Source organism: Drosophila melanogaster, chromosome 2L (assembly GCF_000001215.4).
Source record: "Drosophila melanogaster chromosome 2L".
Taxonomy (NCBI): Eukaryota; Metazoa; Arthropoda; class Insecta; order Diptera; family Drosophilidae; genus Drosophila; species Drosophila melanogaster.
This window is the reverse complement of record NT_033779.5, coordinates 20,915,444-20,939,991: the sequence shown is the minus strand read 5'-3', so window position 1 is coordinate 20,939,991 and position 24,548 is coordinate 20,915,444. Positions and strand designations below refer to the sequence as shown.

The 24,548-nt window shown below is 41.0% G+C and overlaps 6 protein-coding genes and 2 pseudogenes across 15 annotated transcripts in view, besides 4 other annotated features; 6 read left to right on the top strand and 2 right to left on the bottom strand.

The window, feature by feature from the left end:
* The first annotated feature begins 4,790 nt into the window (after positions 1–4,790).
* Positions 4,791–4,855: a mobile genetic element.
* A 1,023-nt stretch (positions 4,856–5,878) lies between these two features.
* On the top strand, positions 5,879–10,536 carry CG9270 (uncharacterized protein). Its single transcript, NM_206019.2, has 7 exons — positions 5,879–6,082; positions 6,309–6,557; positions 6,619–6,772; positions 6,834–8,584; positions 8,640–9,849; positions 9,908–10,324; positions 10,379–10,536. The coding sequence occupies exons 1-7, from the start codon at positions 6,015–6,017 to the stop codon at positions 10,406–10,408; spliced, it is 3,879 nt and encodes a 1,292-aa protein (NP_995741.2). The 5' UTR covers positions 5,879–6,014; the 3' UTR covers positions 10,409–10,536.
* Positions 10,467–11,168, bottom strand: CR33319 (annotated as a pseudogene).
* Positions 10,532–10,566: a mobile genetic element.
* A 214-nt stretch (positions 11,169–11,382) lies between the features above and the next one.
* Positions 11,383–11,863: a mobile genetic element.
* A 268-nt stretch (positions 11,864–12,131) lies between these two features.
* Nthl1 (Nth-like DNA glycosylase 1) lies at positions 12,132–13,673 on the top strand. Its single transcript, NM_136234.3, has 4 exons — positions 12,132–12,303; positions 12,368–12,835; positions 12,901–13,071; positions 13,128–13,673. The coding sequence occupies exons 1-4, from the start codon at positions 12,193–12,195 to the stop codon at positions 13,542–13,544; spliced, it is 1,167 nt and encodes a 388-aa protein (NP_610078.2). The 5' UTR covers positions 12,132–12,192; the 3' UTR covers positions 13,545–13,673.
* A 171-nt stretch (positions 13,674–13,844) lies between these two features.
* On the top strand, positions 13,845–15,017 carry RPA2 (Replication protein A2). Of its 2 annotated transcripts, none has more exons than NM_136233.3 (4): positions 13,845–13,958; positions 14,017–14,078; positions 14,142–14,728; positions 14,818–15,017. In NM_136233.3, exons 1-4 carry the CDS (start codon positions 13,946–13,948, stop codon positions 14,894–14,896), a joined length of 741 nt encoding a protein of 246 aa, NP_610077.1. In that variant the 5' UTR covers positions 13,845–13,945; the 3' UTR covers positions 14,897–15,017. The 2 variants fall into 2 exon arrangements, with proteins under 2 accessions (NP_610077.1, NP_001260652.1); NM_001273723.1 differs by having other exon boundaries at positions 14,818–14,959.
* Positions 15,018–15,457: 440 nt separating this feature from the next.
* Positions 15,458–16,037, bottom strand: CR33318 (annotated as a pseudogene).
* A 346-nt stretch (positions 16,038–16,383) lies between these two features.
* Positions 16,384–16,893: a mobile genetic element.
* A 222-nt stretch (positions 16,894–17,115) lies between these two features.
* On the top strand, positions 17,116–20,898 carry Mtp (Microsomal triacylglycerol transfer protein). Its single transcript, NM_136231.4, has 6 exons — positions 17,116–17,306; positions 17,921–18,720; positions 18,776–19,706; positions 19,766–20,306; positions 20,374–20,541; positions 20,600–20,898. Exons 1-6 carry the CDS (start codon positions 17,240–17,242, stop codon positions 20,751–20,753), a joined length of 2,661 nt encoding a protein of 886 aa, NP_610075.2. The 5' UTR covers positions 17,116–17,239; the 3' UTR covers positions 20,754–20,898.
* A 162-nt stretch (positions 20,899–21,060) lies between these two features.
* Positions 21,061–24,548, top strand: part of CG43739 (uncharacterized protein) — a 47,597-nt gene continuing 44,109 nt past the window's right edge. Inside the window, exons 1-2 of the mRNA NM_001273719.1 lie at positions 21,061–21,193; positions 22,872–23,087. The gene's annotated coding sequence lies outside the window, so the exon portion shown is untranslated. The remainder of the gene's footprint in view (positions 21,194–22,871; positions 23,088–24,548) is intronic.
* sky (skywalker) overlaps positions 21,061–24,548 on the top strand; it is a 47,597-nt gene continuing 44,109 nt past the window's right edge. For 3 of the 9 annotated variants that reach the window (NM_165348.4, NM_165350.4, NM_001273721.1), the window contains exon 1: positions 22,531–23,087. The gene's annotated coding sequence lies outside the window, so the exon portion shown is untranslated. Of the gene's footprint in view, positions 21,354–22,530; positions 23,088–24,548 lie in introns of those variants that run through there. The other 6 variants (NM_165349.4, NM_136229.5, NM_206017.3 and 3 more) reach the window with 4 other exon arrangements.

The window sequence follows — 24,548 nt, the reverse complement described above, 5'->3', positions numbered from 1 at the left end:
GCACACTCTGACTGGCAAACGTGAATTTATTTGTATGTAGATGTGGAGAAATGCACTGGAAAAATGGAATTTAAAATACTTCTATGGAAAATGAATTGCTAAGCTATGAATATAAAATATTTACTGCATGGTAAAATTAACAATACACCTTTAAAGACACAAATAATTTCCTTAAATTGTCGAACAGTTTAAATTATATATTAATTTAATTCCTATTCTTTGCGATCACACGTTGAATATTAAAATCTGCTCAATGCATCCAATCTTTTGAAAATGTTTCCAAATGCGAAAAAACTAATTTCTGAGTGTGAGTTCACGCGTGTGGCACACCTCTGGCCGCTGGCTGTTGGCATTTCATTTTCATTTTCACCAAAATTGTTAAAACTATGTTTGCTATACATATAACCCGAAACGCAACAAAACAACGGAACAAAATAGAAACAACACAAACAACACAATGATCCGAAGCAAAACGACAAAATCGCAGGGACAACAATGAACAGTCAATGGAGGGAAAATTGCAGGCACTTTTTTCGTGTCAGAACGATTTTAACTATGGCCGTAGGTGGAAAACTGAATGAGCTGCAAATTAAGATATCCATGCAGTTAGCGGGAATAGAATACTGGAAAATGGGGAAAATTGAGCATAAATATCCAGGCCTGTATAGAATAAGTTATTAATTAGGGTCATTTGTGATATATAGAAATATCTTAACTGAGACTCAAGGTACACATTATAAAATAAATAAATTAAACATTCTACTATATACGAATATTCAATATACGAACACAATCCAGAAAGATACCTTAGGTTGATATAGTTAAATATTTTTCAAATGATATCCGACATAATACCCCGCGCAGTGGAAAAATATAGAAAAAAATGGAAAAGTAAATCTGCTAAACTTTCCGGCAGTCGGGAGACTGCAAATCCGAAATGTGGCTTAAAGTGAGCGGGGATAAAACTTTTATTATTATGTAGAAGCTGGCATAATTTTTTTGCGTTTGAATTTTGGTAAACTTTTGGCTTTTGTTCTACTTAACATAAAGAACGTATGAATTACAAAACAAATATGGGAAATAAAAGGAGTGAAAATTTACTAATAACATCCTGTGAATCAGGGACATTTATTAATGTTCGGCGTGGATTTAAAATCGTTGAATATTCGAATATTTCTGGCATTAAATAGCGTTTTCAGTTGGGAGTTAAAGGTCGATGGCGAATGACTTCCGCGACCTGGTAGCTCCCTACGACATGCATAATACAATATTGACCGAAAACTGAATGCGATGGCCAAAACGGTTTGCTAATTGGGTCAACAGTGCAGTTTAAAATTTCCGTTTGGTGACCCCTCCCCAATAACCTCCCCTAATAGCGGTCGTTTGGAGCCATTGTCCTGAGCATTTTGCATGTCATTTCGGTTAATTTAATTATTTACGTCGCTCACTTTTGGGTTTAGTCGAACGAGCACGCAAATTATTTTAATTAGCTATTTCAGTCGAAACGTTTTTGTACAGTTTTTCCCAAATAAACAACTGTAGTGAGCTAATTTAGTACCCTTCGTTTTGGGCAAAAATATCAATTATGTAAATGGATTTAAGTGATTGATTTTTATGCCTGCCCATGAACGACATTGCAAGAAATAAAACTTCAGCACTACATCCTATGGCATTGTTAACGAATATTATCTTCTAATAAGTTATATATATTGATTTGTTCTCTTTTAAAGCCCAGAAAACTACGAGAATATACCAGGCAAATCAATCGTTTGACCCTTTTTTCCATTGATTTTTACATACCCACTGTGAGGCATTTCTGTTTGGGGCTTTATCGGCGTTTGCATAATGCAGCAATTCCAATTAGTTTTGCCAACTAAATTTCAATTACATTTCAAACACACTCGGACATGAGTAGCTCGTCATGCCATGGCAATGAAGTTGGCCAAAAGATTATTACGACCCACAAAGTATTGCATAGTTTAGGGCGCACGTTTTGCCAAAACAGAAATTAAATGCGGAAAGCCTGAAATATGGAAATAAATTTGGGGAAAATGCATCGAAACTCTCTGGTGCACACATTCATTCGGGGCTATTCCTGATCGGGCTCTAAAAGCCCAAAGCATATCATTTGTTGCTCATTTAAATACCGTAATTAAGTGATATCATGCTATCTAATATGAGTTCCCATTCCGCGCAAGTGGCGTGTTTGCCTCGCCGGCCATGGTGGCTATGCCCCTCTTGCGGCTGCTTATTTTGAAATTTTATTTAGAGCTAATTGTTTCCTGGGCCAGGTCAGCAGTCCAGCCCCTTTAGCCGCTCCAGCCCCTTCAGAACGGCAGGAGCGACCTGCACGTGAATAAGCCAGCTGGCAAGCAGCCACCCCCCGGAATCCAAACACATGCCGCCCATGTGTACACACCAGCCCATATGCATACGCACCTCGTCGAAAGCCTGGCCGAAAGCCAAAGGATTGTTTGTTTATTTGCTGTTTGCCATTGCCCGTTCACACCGCAGCGAATCGAATGCCTGGCATCGAGGGGTCGGATTTAATATTTTGCTGCCCCTTTTATATATATATACTTACTTAACTTCCCAGGCCCTTTGGGGCTTTAAAGATGGTGGGGGGCTATGTTGCACGTTGGCTACAAAGCGAACTATAAAAGAGCCTTCGCTTACCTAACGTATCTAGTGGCTAAGAAATGCCATAGGGGCGGAAGGTACTTGTTGTGTGTGCTTAACAATATTTATTGATCCATTTAAAATGAAAATAACTTATTAATATTTCAGTCTTGAGGACTTTGAATGGCACGTTTTAGATTAATCAAATTGAGTTGAAGACTGTATTGTCAGCTAGGAGGGTGGAGGAGCCAACTCGCTTGCTTATCACAAGAAACCCTGTTAATTGTCTGTTTTGGATCATAACCATTATATCCAACGGCTTCCTGTCATACGCATCCCTGTCCAGCTTTCAGTCGAGAATTAGGCAGGGACAAACTCACATGGTGTGCGCCAGTAAACATTATTTGCCGTGACCACCCGCTGCGGGCAGAAAGTCAGCGGTGGCCATTGGACAACCCTTAACCCCTTAATAGGTCTGAGCACATGATGCCCCTCCTAGAACCCCTTTCCCCATTTCAGCCCCGCACCATCGCGATGCATCGCACAGCTAAACGCGCAAGTACACTGAAGGAGAAAGTGCGAGAAGGATTTTAGAGCAACATACAGGCTGGAAGTAAACGTGGTTGTGATGCCATCTGAATAGACACTTTTTAGACAGATGAATGAAGCCAAGTTAAATCCATTTTGTATAAACCTCAAATCTCAAAATTTTACACAATGGTGTTACATAATGGTGATAACAGCTGAATTGAAATACCAGTCACTTGATTTTCAGTTTTAGAGTAACGTAGAAAGTTGGTTGCTGTAGTGGTAAGATTACAAAGTTAATATACATTTTAGATTTTTTTTTTTTTAGGTTAATAAACATTTTTTCTGCGTGTGGATGCTCGTCAGCAGAAAGGGACGGCTAATCGGCGGCGAGCGAGACGGGGCTAGCTGCAGATGCAGCTAATGAAACACATCTCCGCTGGGTGGACCGCAGCAAGACGTGTTTAAATTTAGTTTTCGTTAATTTTCGTTTGTTGTCTTTTGTTGTCCAGCGGGTGCCTTGCCCTCTTTTCCATCGCTCACCACGCCCCCCAGTCCCCCACTTAAAGTCTCTTGCTGTTGTTGTTATCAGCAGCCGCTGCTGATAAGAGCGTTGCGGTCGTCAATTTGTAGCGAAACATATGTTTGCCCCAAGTGACAGCCGCACTCACGCTGCGTCCTCGTCCGCTGATAAGGCAAAAACATGGAGTGACTGGCCCCAGATGAGCGGGCGTTGAGAGGGATGGTGGGAGGGGGAGCGGCACAGAATGTGGGAGCGGTCAGTGTCCGTTGGGTGCGAAGTACTCCCTATAAGCACGGATGTTACCCTTCGACAGGACACAGAACGATGCAACTTTAGTGTTCAAGAGAAGTATCTAAATATACACAGATATGCTCAAGCTTTTAATTCTTAAATTAACTGATATTTATTTATAACTGAATACTTCTTAATCAAAAAGGGCATCTGAATGTTACCTCGGCCTTCGCCTGGAAACATTTCGCCTTCTCAGCGAAATGCTATATAGATCTTAAGAGATTTCTGTGAAAGGTTTGTATTATGATCAAATTTAAAAGGGTATTTTATGGATTTCATACTCCATTTGGTTGTTACTCCTCCAATCCGATTCGCTTCACCCAGGAACAGTTGGTACTACTACCATTGTTGGGCAGGGTCACTTCAGTGAGTTGTCGTACAGATAAATATGTTTATTTGCCCGGACTTACATTCCAGTCCAGTGTGCCTCTGTGTTGGTGTGTATCTGTGTGTGTTCAGAGCTGAGCATATATTTACCTTATTACTCCGCTTTATGCCAATACACGCCGTCCGCATATCTATTTCTCTGGTTCCCTGTCTTCGTGTTTGCGTTTTGCATTAACTCACATATCGAGTTTTATTTTTATACGCGTTACTTATTAAGAAAAGAGCATTCTGGATATGCTAAAAAAAAGGTGACATGCACAAAGCGAACCTATTAAGTGAGTATATGTATCTCGATGTCCGTCAGTCTGTCTGTCCTTTCGTATGATTCAGAAACCACAAGAGTGGAAGTTATAAACAAAATCGAAATCGCTTTACTTCCTGCAAAAGTTTTAAAATTTGCTCGCGTTCTAATTGCATTTCTTTAACTTCACTACACTTCCATCTAGCTGAGTAATGGGTATCTGATAGTAGAAGAACTCGACTTCAGGACTCTCTTCTGTTTAAATTCAGTTTTTCTCTTTGCTCTCTGTGTAGAAATTTTCCAATTTTTCCCTGCCACTTTTGCGGTTAATTAAATCTCGCGGTCGGTTATTTTATGTAAATAAATGATAAAATATTCACACACATTCCTGATTATATTTATGCTGAAAAAAGGGCAGTTCGTGACCATCTGCATCCGACTGAAACTTATGTGTGGTTTAATTTTTTGGTTAATTTGTATTTGCTTATTGATAGCACGCTAAGCAAACGGTGAAAATGATGGATGGCTCAATTTACAAATATTTAAAGAGACATACATACGTTTTTGGTTTGAAGAATTCAGATGAACATATATAACGTATGGAGTATAATATAACTTTATAACAAAGAGTAGCTTAAAACATTTCAGAAACACTTACATTTCTCAAACAATGTGTAAAAGTTATTGAAATTCGAATGAAAAGAATGTTTTCAAAAAAAAACAAAAAGATTCAAGTGGAAGTGTTATTTGGTGACTTGGTGATTGAAAAATAGATTTCAAGTTGCTTTATTACTTTCAGCACCCTACTGTACGAATCTCAAGGTATTAAAACACATGTAAGTTAGTACAGAGATACTGTGCAAAGTCCGTGTCAATATTTATTTCCTTCTTAATAAATCTTGATAAGAGGACATTTTTAGATATGCAGCAGTATTATCTTTATTTTACTGGTATCTATCCAAATAAAACAATTTCAAAATCTAATGAAATTAAACCATTTTCACCGATTTCACCAAATTTTCTCCTTAGGTTTATTTAACTTACAGGAAAATTAAATGATTATGCATTACTTAAGAAATTACTTAAAGCAAAGTGGCAGATAACGTAAGCATCTAATAGCGGAATATAGAGGATTTTCTCTTACTACAAACATAACTACCAAGAATATCTCTGAGATAAACTACGTCATCCAGGTGAGAAAACTTCCGTGAATTTTATCACCCGTTAGATGGCATCTAAAACGAACCAGAACAAGTTAAAAGGCGAAACCCCACGGACGCTTTTATCTCAAATTTTTGTTCTCGCTAAACGGAAAGTTTTAGTTTTAACTAAAGTGAAAAGTAGCTAATCTAACAAACTATTTATATAGTGCATTTCACTTAGATAAGCCCATGCTAGCAGAATAACTAAATAAAACTTAAAAGCATGCAGGCCAAAAAATTGCAAACAAATCCACGGGAATCTGCGGGAATATTTTCTACTTTAATGTTTTGGTATGTTTTATTTAAAGCTTCTTTAAAACTATAATGATAACAAAACAATTTCGTCGCGGAAAATCGTACTAAATACGGTACTGTTATCAGTAGATATCAGAAGTCGTAGGATCATGTCTATCACTTAAGATTATCACGTTTGTATCAGCATTGAAGGCAGGTCTTTTAGAATCTCCGAGCTATGTAAGCAAATAATTAAATATTAATTAATGTATATATTTTCCAGTTTTGCGTTGCCCATACTTTTCAAGGGCAGGAAGAAAACCCTTGAGCCCACTGATCTATATAATGCTCTAAAAGAACACAAAGCGGAAACTCTCGGTGACAAATTCTTCGCGACCTGGCAGTCGGAAGTCAGATCCTGTGGGGATTCGCCAAAAAAGGAACCAAGCATAATTAGGGTTATATTGAAGGTATTCGGATGGCAGCTTTTCCTGTCTGGCATAGTTGTTGGAGTTCTCGAGCTGGGAACAAGGTGCGTTAGAAGGACTATTTGGCTATACGATCAATGTATTCTCTAAGTTTCTTTTTGACAGAGCGACCTTACCACTAATCCTGGGAGCTCTAATAGCAGAGTTCACACGAAATGGAAATGGAGATGGGCTCTGGGCGCAAATTTATGGATTAACTCTGATTCTGAGCATACTGTTTTCAGTGCTGATGTTCCATCCCCTCATGATGGGCCTAATGGTAAGATTTTAAATTATTATTTATTATTATGAACTGTAATACAAGAACATTCTTTCCCTAGCACCTGGCCATGAAAATGAGAGTGGCTGTGAGCACGGCTATCTACCGAAAAGCACTCCGTCTGAGTCGCACTGCCTTGGGGGATACAACCACGGGCCAGGTGGTGAATCTCATATCCAACGATCTGGGCCGCTTCGATCGCGCTCTGATACACTTTCACTTTCTATGGCTGGGACCGCTGGAGTTGCTCATATCCTCCTACTTCCTATACCAACAGATTGGAGTAGCTTCGCTGTACGGAATCGTGATCCTACTTCTATTCCTGCCAATCCAAACATTTCTCAGCCGACTGACTTCGAGACTGAGACACCAAACAGCGCTTAGAACTGATCAGCGGGTTAGGATGATGAACGAGATTATATCAGGTATTCAGGTGATCAAGATGTATACCTGGGAGAAGCCATTCGGGAGGCTGATCGAGAGACTGAGGCGCAGTGAAATGAGCTCCATTAGGAAGGTGAACTACATCCGGGGCACTCTGCTGTCCTTCGAGATTACCCTGAGTAGAATCGCAATATTCGTAAGTCTTCTGGGATTCGTCCTGATGGGCGGAGAGTTGACGGCGGAGAGGGCTTTCTCAGTTACCGCTTTCTATAATATCCTGCGACGCACGGTGTGCAAATTCTTCCCGAGCGGCATGTCGCAATTTGCAGAGATGATGGTAACCCTGCGCAGAATTAAAGGATTCATGATGAGAAGTGAGACTGAAGCTTTGTACCTTAAAGGTGGACAAACAAATAAGCTTTTCGAAGGGGAGCCCCTTGTGAAATTGCAATCCTTTCAAGCCCGTTGGAATCATGATCACGTGGAACCCGTTTTGGAAAACATTAACATCAGCTTAAGTCCACCGCAACTGGTGGCTGTCATTGGACCCGTTGGTTCTGGGAAATCCAGCCTCATACAAGCCATCTTAGGAGAACTTCCTGGTGAGTCGGGAAAGCTAAAGGTCCAGGGAGATATCTCGTATGCCTCTCAGGAACCCTGGCTATTCAATGCTTCCGTTAGGGATAATATCCTTTTCGGTCTACCCATGGATAAGCACCGATATCGTAATGTCATAAGAAATTGTGCTTTGGAAAGAGATTTCGAACTGCTCCACGGCGATCGCACTTTTGTGGGTGAAAGAGGAGCTTCCCTATCCGGAGGTCAGAGAGCGAGGATCAGTTTGGCAAGAGCTGTTTATCGCCAGGCGGATACATACCTTCTCGACGATCCTTTGAGTGCTGTGGACACCCATGTGGGACGCCATTTATTCGAGGAGTGCATGCGTGGCTTTCTCAGGGATAAGCTGGTGATTCTGGTGACCCATCAACTGCAATTTCTGGAACATGCCGATCTCATAGTGATTATGGACAAGGGAAAAATATCGGCTGTTGGCACCTATGAGGAAATGCTTAAAAGTGGCCAGGACTTTGGGAAACTTTTGGCCACGGAGGCTCAGGAAATGGGCGATTCTAATCAGGAACAAGTTAATGCAGAAGGCGATTCCAGAAATGATAAGTCGACCTACTCCCGGCAAAGTAGTCGTGTAAGCAGAGTCAGTGTAACTTCGGTGGATTCCTCTACGGAGTCTATACTGGACAATGAAAGACAACCTGCTCAGGAGTCGCGATCCCAAGGGAAAATTGGATTGGGCATATATGGGAAATACTTTTCCGCCGGCTCTGGATGGCTAATGGTCATCCTGGTTGCCTTCTTCTGTCTGGGCACTCAAATTTTGGCTTCTGGAGGTGACTACTTCCTTTCCTACTGGTAAGTATGCTTAATTGAACTATGTTGTTCACAATTAATAAATCTTCGTTCACAGGGTTAAAAACAACGACTCCTCTTCATCTACGGACATTTACATCTTCAGTGGAATCAATGCAGCCCTAGTAATCTTTGCTCTGCTTCGAACCCTGCTCTTCTTCAGCATGGCGATGCACTCGTCCACCCAGTTACACAATACCATGTTCCAAGGAGTCTCCCGCACCGCTCTGTACTTCTTCCATGCGAATCCATCGGGCAGAATCCTCAATCGATTTGCCATGGACTTGGGGCAAGTGGATGAAATCCTGCCCGCAGTGATGCTCGATTGCATACAGATATTTCTTACAATCAGTGGAATTATAGGAGTTCTGTGCATCACAAATCCGTGGTATTTGATAAATACCATCACGATGTTCTTGGCTTTTCATTTTCTTCGCACATTCTACTTGAGCACTTCGAGGGACTTGAAAAGATTGGAAGCCATAGCCAGATCCCCTATGTATTCCCATTTTAGTGCCACTTTAAATGGCCTATCCACCATCAGAGCTATGGAAGCTCAGGACTTACTCACCAAGGAATACGATAACTACCAGGATATCCACAGTTCCGGCTACTATACATTCCTGTCCACAAATCGAGCCTTTGGTTACTATCTGGATCTGTTTTGCGTGGCCTACGTCATATCGGTAACCCTAATGAGCTATTTTAACCCCCCCGTGGATAATCCTGGTCAAATCGGTTTAGTTATTACCCAGGCTATGTCCATGACGGGGACTGTTCAGTGGGGAATGAGGCAATCCGCTGAGCTGGAGAACTCCATGACTTCTGTGGAAAGAGTGCTAGAATATAGGCACCTGGAAGCAGAGGGAGAATTCGAGTCCCCAGACGACAAGAAACCACCGATGAATTGGCCACAAGAGGGTCTGATCAGTGCGGAACAACTAAGTCTAAGGTACAACCCCGATCCCAAGGCAGATAGAGTCCTCAAGTCACTGAATTTCATTATCATGCCACGCGAAAAGATTGGCATCGTGGGCAGAACTGGTGCCGGAAAGTCCTCCCTTATAAATGCCCTCTTTAGGCTGTCCTACAACGAAGGATCCTTGGTGATAGACAACACCGATATTCTTGGAATTGGGCTTCATGATCTGCGCAGCAAGATCTCTATAATTCCCCAGGAACCTGTGCTATTTTCCGGCACCCTGCGCTGCAATTTGGATCCCTTTGAACAGTATGCTGATGAAAAATTGTGGGAGGCCTTAGAAGAGGTGAGTAATTACCAAACCTGACAATCATAACTATAATTAAACCATTTTCCCTCGCCAGGTGCACCTCAAAGATGAGGTATCCGAGCTGCCGAATGGCCTGGAAAGTGTGGTTGCCGAGGGCGGATCCAACTACAGTGTAGGTCAGAGGCAGTTGGTCTGCTTGGCCAGGGCGATTCTCCGCGAGAACCGCATCCTTGTGATGGACGAGGCTACCGCAAATGTAGATCCCCAAACAGACGCCCTCATACAATCCACCATTCGCAGGAAGTTCAGAGATTGCACAGTTCTGACCATAGCTCACAGGTTGAACACGATCATCGATTCGGACAGGGTCATGGTTCTGGACGCTGGTACTCTAGTGGAGTTCGGATCACCATTCGAACTACTGACCCAATCGTGGAGCAAAGTCTTTTACGGGATGGTGCTCCAGACGGGTCGGTCGAGTTTCGAGCACCTTCTGAAGCTGGCACTTGAGGTCAGTAGATGAATATTTATTAATTTTGTTTTGTTGGTAATGCTTTCTTTGCAGGCCCACGAAAGAAGACTGCTATCTCAATGATTAGAGCGTATATAATTCAAATATATTCCATTTTCCATTTTTTTTGTTTCTTAAAAGCCGATTGCGATTAATGAGAAATACAATTTTTTGATTACAATGTTGTTATTACAGTATTGTGGTATACAAACAAGAGAGAATGCTATAGTCGAGTTCCCCGAAATAAATCCCAAGGTGCATCCCATAAAACTACCTTATGTAATAGACGGAGGATGACATAGGCCACCTCCTCCACATAGTCGAGTCTATAAAGACCAAAATGTTAGTTGTTGGCTCAACGCATGTTGGCTCGGATTCAAGGAACTGCTAGGACGCGGGGAGTCTCAGGTCCATTACTTTACAAGTAACTTACTCGGGCGGATTTCGCGCACCTTGCTTAATCGGGTTGATGTACTTGAGAGACCCATTGCTGTTGCCACCCAACACCTTGTCGTTGACAGATCTGCAAAATAACAATAGATTTTTACTCTTTGCCCAATGGCAACCCGTTGTATGTCACATGCTCAACTCGCTTGTCAAGTAACATCGATATGCAAAGGGATCCCCATTACCTGTGGACCTCCAGATAGAGTCCGTTAATGTTCATGGACGACTCGGGATCCATCCTGTTTTGAAGATAACGCACTCGCTGTTCCCATTTTTATCGTAACAATATTTACCGAAAAATCACAATTAAAATTTATGTCAGTCTACATAAAGAATTATATATCAGTGAACTAAAATGGGAGACCTGCCAAAAGTTTGAAGTTTTGAGGCTGTCAACTTTTTCAGTGCTATAGTGATTGAACAACGCTCCAGTAGCCAATCCTTTGTTAAAAATATAAAAAAAAATAGAACCCTGTGGAAAGATAACGATATCCGTTGTTCCCCAAAAGCAAATATGTATATCCAAAGATGAACATACATTTGTTTTAAGCGTTTATTAACTCAGCTTTACTTTAGCTATACTTAAGCTACTTACCCATCAGATTAAAAACAAGAGAGAATGCTATAGTCGAGTTCCCTCGCACAGCTGGAAGTGTGAACGAGAAATTTCAATATTTTTTGGAATATTGGTAGAAATTGGAAACAAAATAATAAAATAAAAATTTAAATGTTGCTGAGAATGTGGGCGTGACAGGTTTACGCGGCTTGTGGGCGTAAAGTATTTTGGCATATAAATTTACAAAACTAACATAAAAATCAAAAAATAGTAAAACATTTTTCAAAAGTTTGGGCATGACAATTTCGGGCTGTTTATGGGCGTTAGATTGGAAATCGGTTCTACAAAATTGCGCTACGTCTATGTCTCTAGAACCACTGTTCTTAATCTCAACCTTCTAGCTTTTATAGTTCCTGGGATCTCGACGTTCATACTAGATCGACTGATCCTGATCAAGAATATATATATATGTAGTTGGTCGGAAACGCTTCCTTCTGCTTATTACTTACTTTTCAACGAATCTAGTATACGAATATCGGGTATAAAATTTATTTTAAATATCTTTGTTAAATTTTATGAGCTGTTGATAACGAAATCGAAAAGTTTGTACTTTTTTTTAAATCAAGTGCATTAAAATTAAATTTGTGGCTTAAAATGTATTGTAATAGCTTATAACTTATTATGCTGTAGCATACGAAAAATGGTTCTTAAAATCCTAACTTGCATGAGTTGAATATTTCGAAATTTCAAATGTTCCCGGCTACTTAGTTGTAAAGTGTGGCCGTTTCTCCTACATCGAAATCGATAGGTTCGAAATGTAAACAAACATGGAAACTGAAACTGAAGCGCAGAAATTGTATTAGCTATGGCCAAAAATGTAAAGAAATTAACGTTGGCCAACAAGTTGGCAAAACGCGGAGATCTTATAAAACCCACGGAAATAAAAAGTCGTCCAAATAGGGCGGATAACGTGAGGGTAGGCGGAAATGCATGATAAACAATGAAATTGATACTCAAGACGCAGTTTCTAAATCTTCCAGGATATAGAGGATCTGGTTGGTGTATCTGCTGGCGCAGCAGGATCGAGTAGCTCAGTGTTCTTCTCCCCCGTGCAAACCCGCAAGCAGCGTCTCTTAAATGGGGAAGCCGTGAAGAAAACTAACATTAAAATGGAGCCCTTGTCTCCAGCTCGAGTGGCACCCAAAAAGTTTAGAAAGGATGATCGCATGGTAACCAGAGTTCAAATGGGTTCGGCTACTGTGGTCATATGCAAGGTGGTCCCTGATGCTGTGGACTCCCCAGTGAGAGTGGATAAGATAAGAGAGGAGGTGGAACCCCAAATAAAACAGGAAGCTCCGGAGGATTCCCCTTCTTTTTCTGAGGTGCAAGCACCACATCCTTTGTGGTTTAACCACCTAGAAAACATTCGCATTATGAGAAACTCCAGAACTGCGCCAGTGGACACCATGGGATGCCACCGATGCGCCGATTTAAAAGCAGACTCGAAGGTATTTCCAATAAGTGGAATTAAGTACATAGAAGAATATGTTACAAGCAAACAACTTCCTTGCAGACCCAGCGCTTCCAAAACTTAGTGGCATTGATGCTGTCCAGTCAAACCAAAGACCAAACTACTTATGAAGCCATGAATCGCCTTAAAGACCGAGGTCTAACTCCACTGAAAGTAAAGGAAATGCCAGTGACTGAACTCGAGAATTTACTGCATCCCGTATCCTTCTACAAGGTTTGGTGGAATTAATAATAAATAAATATATCGCACTTACTCTCGATCTCTTCCAGAACAAAGCTAAATACCTCAAGCAAACCGTGGAGATACTGACGGACAAGTATGGTTCGGACATTCCAGATAATGTCAAGGACCTTGTAGCTCTTCCAGGAGTTGGCCCCAAGATGGCCCATATATGCATGGCAGTGGCCTGGAACAAGATAACCGGAATCGGAGTGGACGTCCACGTCCACCGCCTTTCTAACAGGCTGGGCTGGGTGCCGAAGCCCACCAAGGAGCCCGAGCAAACCCGTGTGGCGTTGGAGAAGTGGCTGCCATTCAGCCTCTGGTCAGAGGTCAATCATTTGTTCGTGGGATTCGGACAAACCATTTGCACCCCAGTGAAGCCAAATTGTGGGGAGTGCCTGAACAAGGACATTTGTCCTTCAGCCCATGCTGAAACTAAAGAAAAAAGGAAGAAAGACCGATAGGAAAGAGGTTCAGCGAACGCTGAAAAAGGTTTTAGGTTTCTAAGTGTTTCTGAAATTATTAGTGCTAAGAAAAATATTGTGTTACCCATAAGAAAATAAATGAATTATTAAGGGGGCTGTAAGTCCTGTAAAAAATAAAAAATTTTGTGGTTTTTCTTTTTTTGTTTTAACTGAAAAAGGTATATTCCCAATTTATTACAATAATTCAGTTTTTCAGGAAAAATATTGAAATATTGACACTACAATATTTCGTATTTCTTATATACTAAATAGATGTTATTCCTACGTGTTCGACCTACGGCCACACTATCAGCTCTACGTTCGCGCGTTTTATTGTTTACCAGCGGCCCTTGTGAAATTATATAGAATACTCAATTACAAATCCCTCAAAAGCCAAGAAAATGAATGATTCATGTAAGTATAGCCCGTAGCTCAGAGAAATTAAGGGAACTAATAACGAAGCTCGTTTTAGTTGGAGATTTCAATGCCACACAAACTGCGCCAACTGGAGCCGCCAGCAATCAAAAGGGAGAAGTAAGTGAGTGAGACGCCAGTAAAGTTGCACAACCTAACATGATTCCGTATGATTGCAACTAGGGAATAGTGCCCCTGGTGGTGAAGCAGATTGTGGACGCCCCAGAGGGAAACATCGAGTTGTTCGGCATGCAGTACGCCATGGCATGTGTTGTGGCCATAGTGCGGAACGTGGAGACTTCCTCGACGAAGATCACCTACACCCTGGAGGATCATAGCGGCAGGATCGATGCGCACTACTGGCTTGAGGAGGGCGACGCTCTCAAGGCACCCGAAGTAATGGTCAACAACTACGTGAAGGTCTACGGCACCACCCGGTCGCAAGGCGGTTCCAAAACCCTAATGATCTTCAAGCTACTGCCCGTTTTGGATCCCAACGAGGTGTGCACCCACCTGCTGGAAGTACTCAATGCCCGCTACAGGGCCGAGGACTACCAGAGCAAGGGTGGAGCTGGAGCTGGTGCAGGGGCTTCTTCCGGCTCAGGCTCCATAGCTGATTTCACCGCCTCCCAGAGCTCGGCCATTGTCAGTGGGCTGGAGCCCAAGCAGCAGGCCGTATTCCAGGCCATCAAGAGCAATGTTTCCGAGGAGGGCATCTCCCGCAAGGAACTGAAAGCCAAATTCTCCCACATCAGCGACTCTGAGTTGACGTAAGTTGTTTATCCAAAACTATTGCATCATTTGATATTCTTTATTAATTAATATTAATTATAACATTTTATTGTTCCTATTTTTACAGCAACATTCTGGACTTTATGATTTCCGAGGGACACATTTATTCCAGCATTGACGCAGATCACTTTATTTGCACAATGTAAATCAAATCGTGTAACCACTATTTAATTTAAAAATGCGTATTGAATATATGTATTAAGTTTTTGAAAAACGGGAACATTTTCCATATATTAGTTGTACATTAAATATTTCTTATATAATCAGAAAGTGATTTTGGGATATTTTTTATTGGGACTGTTGAAAATGTGTATTTGAGGAAATCTTGCTCTTCAAGTTGCCGGTGTATGTGTATATTTACGGCTTATCATATGAAAAGTCTTCGGATTCATAGTCCTAAGGGAATTTAAAATATCTTACAAAAAAGATAGAAAACCTGAAATATTTTAATTATTTTATGTTTAATTAATATTCTTGTTCATTTATAAAATTGTAATGGATTATAAAGTTTTTTTGAATCGTTTCACTTTGCTTCATTTGATAAAAGGATGTGATAAGTTCATACCGCTTTATTTCATTATCAATTTATTTTTTAGATATATAACTAACTAACTTTTAACGCTAGTAAGTTAATTGTTTAATTAGGTAATGCATATTTTGATTGTATATCGGGCATAGTTAGATCGGATTGCAAAAAATTTATAAAATTCATTCAATGCGTTTTATTTCATTAGTTTTTGAATTTATCATAGAAAATTACAAGCTCAGGAATCAAAATCAAAACATAATAGGCATGCAAATCAAAAATTAAGATTAATATTTGTTGTGGGAATTTATAGCGCAAGAGAGCATTCCCCTTGGTCCCCAGGATCTTGCCAGTGAAGTTGAACTGCGCAAGTGTAAGGATTCATTTTGCGGTCGGAGTGGATAGCTAATTGTATAAAAAACCACCTTGGGATACTGATTAACGGGCACGAAGACCTTTTGGGTAATCTTTATCGGCTTCTGCTTGTACACGTCTGCGTATAACTCCTTGCCGGGAATACGTCCAGTGCCATAGACACGGTCCACAGCTGCAATGTGGGATTAATACCATTAAAATACCCTGTAAAGGGCCGAATTGATTTTACCCTCGGCAATTAGCAGTGCGCAAAGTGGAAACTCCGCGGACAATCACTGGCTCTCCTCGACCAAATCGGCGAGAAACTTTTGGGTCACCTCGTTCAGACGCGGCTGGTGGTCGTGGGAAGGTGGCTGTTTCAAAGGTAACGCGCTTGCTGTTCCCATTTTTATCGTAACAATATTTACCGAAAAATCACAATTGAAATTGATGTAGACTGAATAAAGAATTATATATCAGTGACTTAAAAAGGGAGACCTGCCAAAAGTTTGAAGTTTTGAGGCTGCCAACTTTTTCAGTGCTATAGTGATTGAACAACGGTCCAGTCGCCAATCCTTAGTTAAAAATATAAAAAATAGAACCCCGTGGAAAGATAACCATATCCGTAGTTGTTCCCCAAAAGCAAATATGTATATCCAAAGATGAACATACATACATTTGTTTTAAGCGTTTATTAACTCAGCCTTACTTTAGACATTTACAGTCATACTTAAGCTACATCAGATTAAAAACAAGAGATAATGCTATAGTCTATGTTCCCCGACTATCAGGTAACCGTTACTCAGCTAGTGTGAATGCAAACGCGGAAGTTTCATAATTTTTCTGGGATATCGGTAGATATTGGGTAATAAAATAAATAAAAAAAATTGTTCTAAAGTGTGGACGTGCAAGGTTTGGCGACTTTAGGGCGTTAGAGTGGGCGTGGCAAAAAGTTTTTTGCAAATCGATAGACATTTATAAGACTAATACCATTATGAAAAAATACCGAAAAACGGTTCAAAAACGTGAAACGTTGTGGGCGTTAGAGTGTGCGTGGGACATGGATCAACAAACTGCGCTGCCTGTATGTCCCTAGAATCTTTGTTTCTAATCTCAACTTTTTAACTTTTAAAGTTCCTGGCTTCTCAACGTTCAAACGGACGGACAGACAGACGGACATGGCCAGATCGACTCGACTATTGATCCTGATCAAGAATGTATATACTTAATATGCGCGGAAACGCTTCCTTGTGCCTGTTACATGAATATAGTATGAATATTTTTGGAGGTTATAATAACATGTATACTCATTTAAATAAAATAAAAAAGTTTGTAGAAGCTCGAATAATTTACATACATTCTGGCACTCTCCGTAACAGTGGCGCCCTCTTGCTCGCCAGCTGTTCAATCTCACCACAGCCCAGCTCAGCGACTCTCAGCTGCTTAAAGTCACCACAAGTCAGAATCTCGCTCCTCAGCTCCGTTCTGTTTTCATTCCGCTTTTAATTCCGTCGCCTGCCGGCTCGGCTCGGTATTATCAATGAATTAAGTTTAATTTACCTCTGCTCAGTTTAATATAAGTACAGAATCGAACAAAGACCTTGGGAAAATGGAGAACAAAAATAAGAAGTGCCTGCGAACCCTGCTACTGCTGGCCCTCTTTTTGGGACTTTTGGGTAAGTAATGCCAATATTTGCGATTAGTTGGGTAAATGGGTTTTGATCAAGTTGAATGAACTCTTTGTGGTAGGTAGCGTTTGGCGATAAACAACAACATTGACAGTGCCACACCTCCGCCTACGCACACAAACAAAAGGCCGAAAGAGAACTTTTATCTGACACACTTTCCAATTGAAGCAGCTGTTTTTACAGTGGGGCAAGTAACAGTATTGAAGGTCAAGGAAATGTGACCTGCACAGGTGTTTCGTTTTGTTTCTGTAAAGTTAGACAAAAACGTGCAGTTACCCGACCCTGAATTGTTAAAAACCGAAACATAGATAAACATCATCATATTTGTTCCCAAAGATCCCCGGATTTAAACACATCCACATCGACCTTTGCTATCTATCACCCCATCCCTCCTTCAGATTATCACTCCCTCGTACACGTTGCTTCCACTATTTGCCTTATCGCTGCCCACTGTGCAGGGCCACTTGTTGATAACCTCGACCCAGGCTTAGTAAACGACGAAAATACATATCAGCATGTAGCGCTGCTTCTGGGTGAAAGTTATAACAATTCGTTTGACTAATGACGTGTTCTACTATTTCTTTTCGGCCACATTTCTGTAGAGGATGGAAAAACGGCCCTAATAGCTCCGAACAGTCAGCAAATTTTCAAGCTACAGAATCAAGTGATACTCCAGGAACTGGGACGAGATTCAAGCTCCGCGGAGACGAGCTATACATTTGAGACAGATCTCAAGATCAACTCAGTTTGGAGTGGAGATGAGGACCAGTTACTGGAGGTTTTTATCAGCGGAAGCAAGGTCGACGCCTCTGGAAAAGCCCGCTCAATTACCCGGATACCCGATAGACCTTTTTATATTAGTCTGGTTAGGGGACAGCCTGACAAGGTCATCGCCCATACATCCAAAGATCAATCCCTGTTGAACTTGGAGCGCGGAATTGCTTCCCTGCTGCAGCTCAGATTGGATGCTTCCCAGGAGGAGGAACTGGATGTTTCTGGCCTGTGTCGTGTGTCCTATAATGTCAAATCATCCACGAAAGTGGAGAAAACCAAAAGGGACTGCTCTCTGTGGGATCTCAGGGTCAACTATAACCCAGAAGAAGCTCTTGGAGTTACTCAGCAAGCCCAGGAGACGGTCTTCTACGAGCTCTCTTCAGAGGGCACACTCTTGCATGCAGAGTCTCAGGAGAATCACCGCCTCAATCTAGCTGCCAAACCGGATGTGGGAAGCTTCGTGAAGAGTTCGTTGATTCTGCAACACGTCTCGCAAGGATCGGAGGAAGTCAAGCAACTGCAACTAGGCAGCTTAGATAAGGCCATCCAGAGCCTGCTCGAATGGTATCGCGTTTTTGAGCTAGAGTCCGATGTAGATGGCATGATCAGTGCGATCAAAGAGCAAACGGTATGTAAATAATTTCAAATTTGGGGATTGCTGAACTAAAAATATATTCTTCCAGCTGGAGGACCAATTAAAGGCCTCTCTGACGGAATTGCAATCCGCCGACGTGGGCAAATCCTCGCTGGCTCTTGCGTACGTAAAACTAATTCCCCTGGCTCGCATCACAAGGCAAGAACAATTTGAAGATCTACTTACGGAACACGCAGAAGTTCTGCCCCAGTTGGTGGATCTTTTGGGTGCTGTTCAAACGTTCGATGCTCATAATGCCACCTTTGGATTCCTTTACAAGGAGTCGGAAACCACAAGCGAGCAATTGGATCTGCTAGAGAAATACCTGCAGTCCCTGGCGGTCGCCACCCATCCAGACAGGAAAATAGTTGAGCACTTGTTTGGATTGCTAGAACAGGAATCTATCAAAAAGCATTTAAAGCTGAGGGAAAGCGTTATCCAAACCGTGGCCACCTTGACCCGCCAAAGCGGACTAGATGTTGAAGATCCTTTGTTGAAGGAAGTGCGTTCTTATCTACTGCAAGGTCTCACCTCCAAGGAGCCTACCTTGTACATAAGGGCTCTGCAAAATCTCCAGGATCCTGCTACCATTGAAGCTCTGCTGGAGCACGCTCAAACTGGCGAGGCTCCCAATTTATCGGTGGCTGCCTTACAGGCTCTGAAAGCCTTTCCCCTAGGTAGCTTTAACTCTTCACATCGCTTGCAGTTCGAGAGCATATTCTACCAGCGAAAGCGTCGCTTTGATAGCTCCGCTCGCACTCTGGCTCTTGATATTATCCTGTCCCTCCGGCCAACTCAGGAGCAATTGGGCAACTTCTTGGATTACCTAGCCTCCAATGATCGCCAGTTTGAGATCAAAACATACGTGCTGCAGAAGCTAAGAATGCTGGCTGAGAAGTGCCCGCGATTTAGGGCTTTGTTCAAATCGGAGCTTGTCAAGCGGAGGCATGTAAACAACTACAATGTGCTGGGACAAAAGGGTGAGTACCTAATTTCCTAATGACACTGTTCAAACAATTATGAACTTTAATACTTACAGGTCTTACGACAGTCCTCACCCGTCAGCTTTCCCAGGCTCCAGCCTTCAACGAAACCCTGCTAAGTACCCAGGAAGTGTATCAGGGAATCCTGAAACGTGGCTCCGTGGAATTTCTGCTCCACGCAGGCCGTTCCCAAGCCAGCAGCTTTAAATTGGGCATCTACACTGCCGGCTTGGGCTCGCTGGTAGGCGATGGTGACTCCGGCGATGGAAATGATGCAATCCCGGCGGATGATGAGTTCAGCGAAGACGAAGCGGTCACCGCGGGCATGGAGATCAGTGTGCAGGGTGCTCAATTGCGACCCCTAGTATTCTTCAGCGGTCAGACCGAGCTAATGGGTCACGTGTGGGGAGGAAGTGCCTCGGACTCAACGCCCGCTTACCAGGCAACCACTTTGTCCCAGGATAACGAGCACTACATAATCCTGACCTCCGGGGCGACGCTCCACTGGCGAGTTCTGGGCGCCAGGAGTGTGGATCTCAATGGCAAGGTGGGATTCAGCCTGTGGAATCGAAATGCCCAGACGGAAATCCAGCAGAAGTAAGTGAAAAAGCCAAAGCATTTGATTGGAATGTTATTTAACTCACGATTAACTTTTGGCTTATAGCACTGGCAGCGCTGTTCTTGGTCATTTGGCCGTTGGCTTTACGTATGCGAAATTAGTGCAGGATTTCAGCATCACCCACGAACCAAAGTTGAGTCTGAATGCGGACTTGGACTTCTACAGCGGCATTAAATTGTGCATGCAACTCCAGCGACCTGAACAGCTTCTCAAGTAAGTTTGCTAGAACTATTTTAATGACTCACATGCTAATTGAAAGCCTCCTTCACAGACAAACCAACGTTCGTTCGGTTTTCCTGCAGTCTGTTGATCGTCCTTATGCCAAACATGTGCGCTCTACACTCTCCCACAAAACTGCCGGCTGCACTTTTGCCCTCAACCAAAAAAACAACGAAATGTGCAACCTCATTTTTAGGGACTTGTAGATTCTACTCAAGAGATTATTGGAGATTCCTTGCATAAAAACTATATTTCTATGTGAAAACTCAGAGATTAAGACTCGATATAGTTGTAAACTTAAACGAACAAAGACCATTTAATTTTCAAATGCAACAAGTTTTTAATATCTTTTGAGCAACTCGAAAATTACTGGAAAAGTGGAAATGTGCATTTTTTCTCGATTCACAATAGTCACACCTTAGATTTAAAAATCCCGCCCAAGTGCTGCGAAACGCGAAAGGGGACTTATCGAGCTATCGATTGCAAGAGCTACGCATTCCCATCCCTAAATTCCGCAGTACATTCAAACACTACTACGTTGTGCTTCTTCTTCAAACGCGGCATAAAAGAGGTGCACTCCACAAGCACGAAAAGAAAATAACTACTGCAAAAATATCGTCGAACGCACGAGTCATATTAAATAAAGGTTAATAGAAGCAGGCATCGGAAAAGCTTGATTCCGGAGAAGTGAAACAAATTAGGCCACCGAATGGTGCTCTTCTTCTTTTTGTCGGAATTAGAAGGCTCGTCGCACACACACAGTCGCAAACAAATGCGAAATCAAAAGCGTCATCCGATTGTCTAAAGTAAATACTTCTATTTGCAAGCTGAAAGGCGCGACAAATTAAATAGTTCAAACTTAATAAATCGATATTTGTGTCACCAATTTGCGCGTTTAAATCAAGTGCTAAGCAATGTACTAAAATTAACAATTCCCTTGCCTTTTAAACTCATACAAACACAATTGGAGCGAGAAAGAGATGGGAAAGAAGAAGAATTGTTGTTGTTGACGTGTTCTGTTTGTGCTCATGTGTGCGTGTTCGGGAATTTCTGTTGCGTGAAGTTGCAATACCAAAAAAACCACGTGTGAAATGTTCTGCAATTTTTGTAATTTATTCTGCTGAATTGTTATCACTTTTTAAGAAAACAATCTGTAAGAGGCGTTTGCCTTGGCATCTTATTGGCACAACATTTTAACGCAAATTACTACTCCGTACGAAAGCATTAAGAATCATAAATAAATAAAAAACGAGATCTGAAATCTGAAATATGTATATTGAAGAAAGATCTAGAATATCCAAAACCAGGGGCACAGATGGTGACTATTTTTGTGAACTGCATTGTGATAGGGGTACCTTTTTACCACACACACTTGCGCACTTGCTGCTCTCTCCCTATTCTCCCACTTTTTATAACGGTATCACGCACCCTGCTTATCGGCATTGTGAAAATTTTGTTTGGCTTTAAAGAAATTTCCATTCATAATAATTTTGTGTATTTCAAAAGTTGGTTTATTTGCAAAAATATGTATAAATTCATTTGCTAACATTAGTTTTTTACTTGTATGGTTTGGGTGATGCTCTCTCAAACTTCTTTAAGTCTCACTCGTCCGACATCCAACCGCACAGTGGGAAAGTTCTTAATCCTTTCTGCCATTATTTCAGTGCTTAAAACAGGATTTTTTGTGTGAAAAATCCGAATTCACTGATATAAATACACTAAATTGTTGTTATGTTATGTTTTAGTAAAGTTGGAATTAGCTTGATAAAATCATGATTTTATTATTCTTTAGTTTTTTAATAATGAGATTTTGTAAATTGTTCCTAAACAATAAACAATAATAACTAAAAAAAAAAAACAGTATTTCATGCATACCACTGCACATTAATCCCACTGTTCGTCAAACGTTGGAGAGCGAGCAACGACGAGAGGTTCGCAACCGAAGCAGCAAACGAAAGTCTATTTAAGCAACCCGCAAAAGGCGCTCTTTCGTATTGCCCGATAATTTTTCGACCGCGCTGCTTGTGTTTTCGGTTCCCGCTGAAACAAACATAAAAAAAAGAATATAAAAAATATATATAAAAAAAAATGGATGTAGGGCGAAAATAGTTAAACCACTTTAAATATACGAAATACGCGAATTTCGGAAACTAGAAAATCCATCTTTTAAGGTAGTTTATTTATCCATCTCGCTTTTTCACTCTCCTCTGTGTGCGTGCGTGAGTGTGTGTGTAAAGGCCAAATAGTGCCCTTCGCCTCCCCGGCCACGCCCCCTTGGGCAGAGTAATAAAATGGGAAAGAGAATATATATCTTGCTCCTTTAGAATTTACCTGTGAAAGTGAAAACGTGACAACACGATAAAACGGACGAAGCAAGCAAAACAAAAAACGAGTGCATAAAAACAACGAAGGAGGATAAGAAAAAGAACAAGTGCAGCAAATCAGAAAAAAGAGAACGGAACAAGAACACAGAAAAAAAGTAAAAATAACCAACGAAGAAGGGCAAGGAAAACAAGAACAAAAACATCAGATATTGACAGGTAATAGCAGTCACTCTCCCATCCCTTTTTTTATCGCTCTCTACCCAAGAGAATTTCGAATTTAGTTGCACTATCACCATTTCTATGATTCATTTGTTATTTTGATAATAAATTGCAATTCACGTGGACTAAAGGGTTCAATCATGATATGATTGTTCTTTGTGATTCATTGTGATCATACATTTTATTCAAATTTGTTTTTGCTGAGATCCAACAAAATTGTATAAGTCTTAAAATGCCGTTTTTTAACTTTCATGTGCTCTTTATACCTACATAACTGATTAGATAGACGTTATTTTTCGTTCAACCTTGCACAATTTATGACGGCAGCAAACCACGTTATTCCATGTTGATAGCGAGAAAGAAGTTCAACTTTTTAATGCTGTTTAGTTAGGCATTAAAAATGTTGTAAAAAGCGAGTTCCGTTTTGTTCTTAAATTTACGGTGGATTATGTTGGTCGTTGGCTTTTTTTTTGTCCCATATTTTATGTTTATAGCCTAAATATAAGTTTATTATAAGTTTAATATAAATTTATGGTATATGTAGTGATTTTATACTTTAGTTTGGAATTTATGTGGACTTATGCACAAGTTCAACAGCTACAAATGTGTAACTTCAAAAAACCCCTTCCGTATTTCCCCCAAATAAACATTTTATGTCTTATATCTTCCTAATCATGACTCATCAATAGATAAATATTTTTTGGGTTTGGCAATCTCCGATTGCAAAATAGACGACCTTTGGAGTTATTAATTATAACTCTGTTTGTACTTCAAACATTTGTTTAAGCGATAAATATTCCTCATTGGGTCATATAATTTGTTTAATCTATAACTATAAATACAGTCCTGCTGGCTGAGTTTCAACGAAAAGGCAATGCAATCAGCAAACATTTGCCAAAAATTAAATTTCTCTGCTTGGTTATCTTATCTGCGGGCCAGAGAGCCGCATAAAGGAACACTAAATCGGCAAAACATGAGCCAGGTACTTGCGCATAACTAACTATCTATCTAAATCCATTTGACTGGCAATGAACAAATTGTATTTGGGTAAACTGTCTGTCAGCTGGTCCCATCGAACCGTTCGCTCACTTGAGATGTCCGATACAAAACGACTTTTTAAAAGTGCCTCGCAAAATAAAAAAAAAGCAGTCGTGCAATATATAGATACAGATCCGGCAGGCGAGTCAGCCAGAAAATGTAAGTCCAAAGCTGACCGACTGGAATCAGAATCAATCGATTTCAATAAGTCAACGTCGCGTTGCACAGAGTCTCACATCCATCTATTTATCTGTCCGTTTATCCAGTCCAGTCCACACCACACAGTAATAATAATTTTTTGTGAATGAAATAATATTCAAAATAGCATTTTGGATTTGATCGCTCTCCTACATTTTAATGGCGCCAAAAATATACATTTATATAAAATACTACATTTTTGATTATCAGAAACAAATGTTT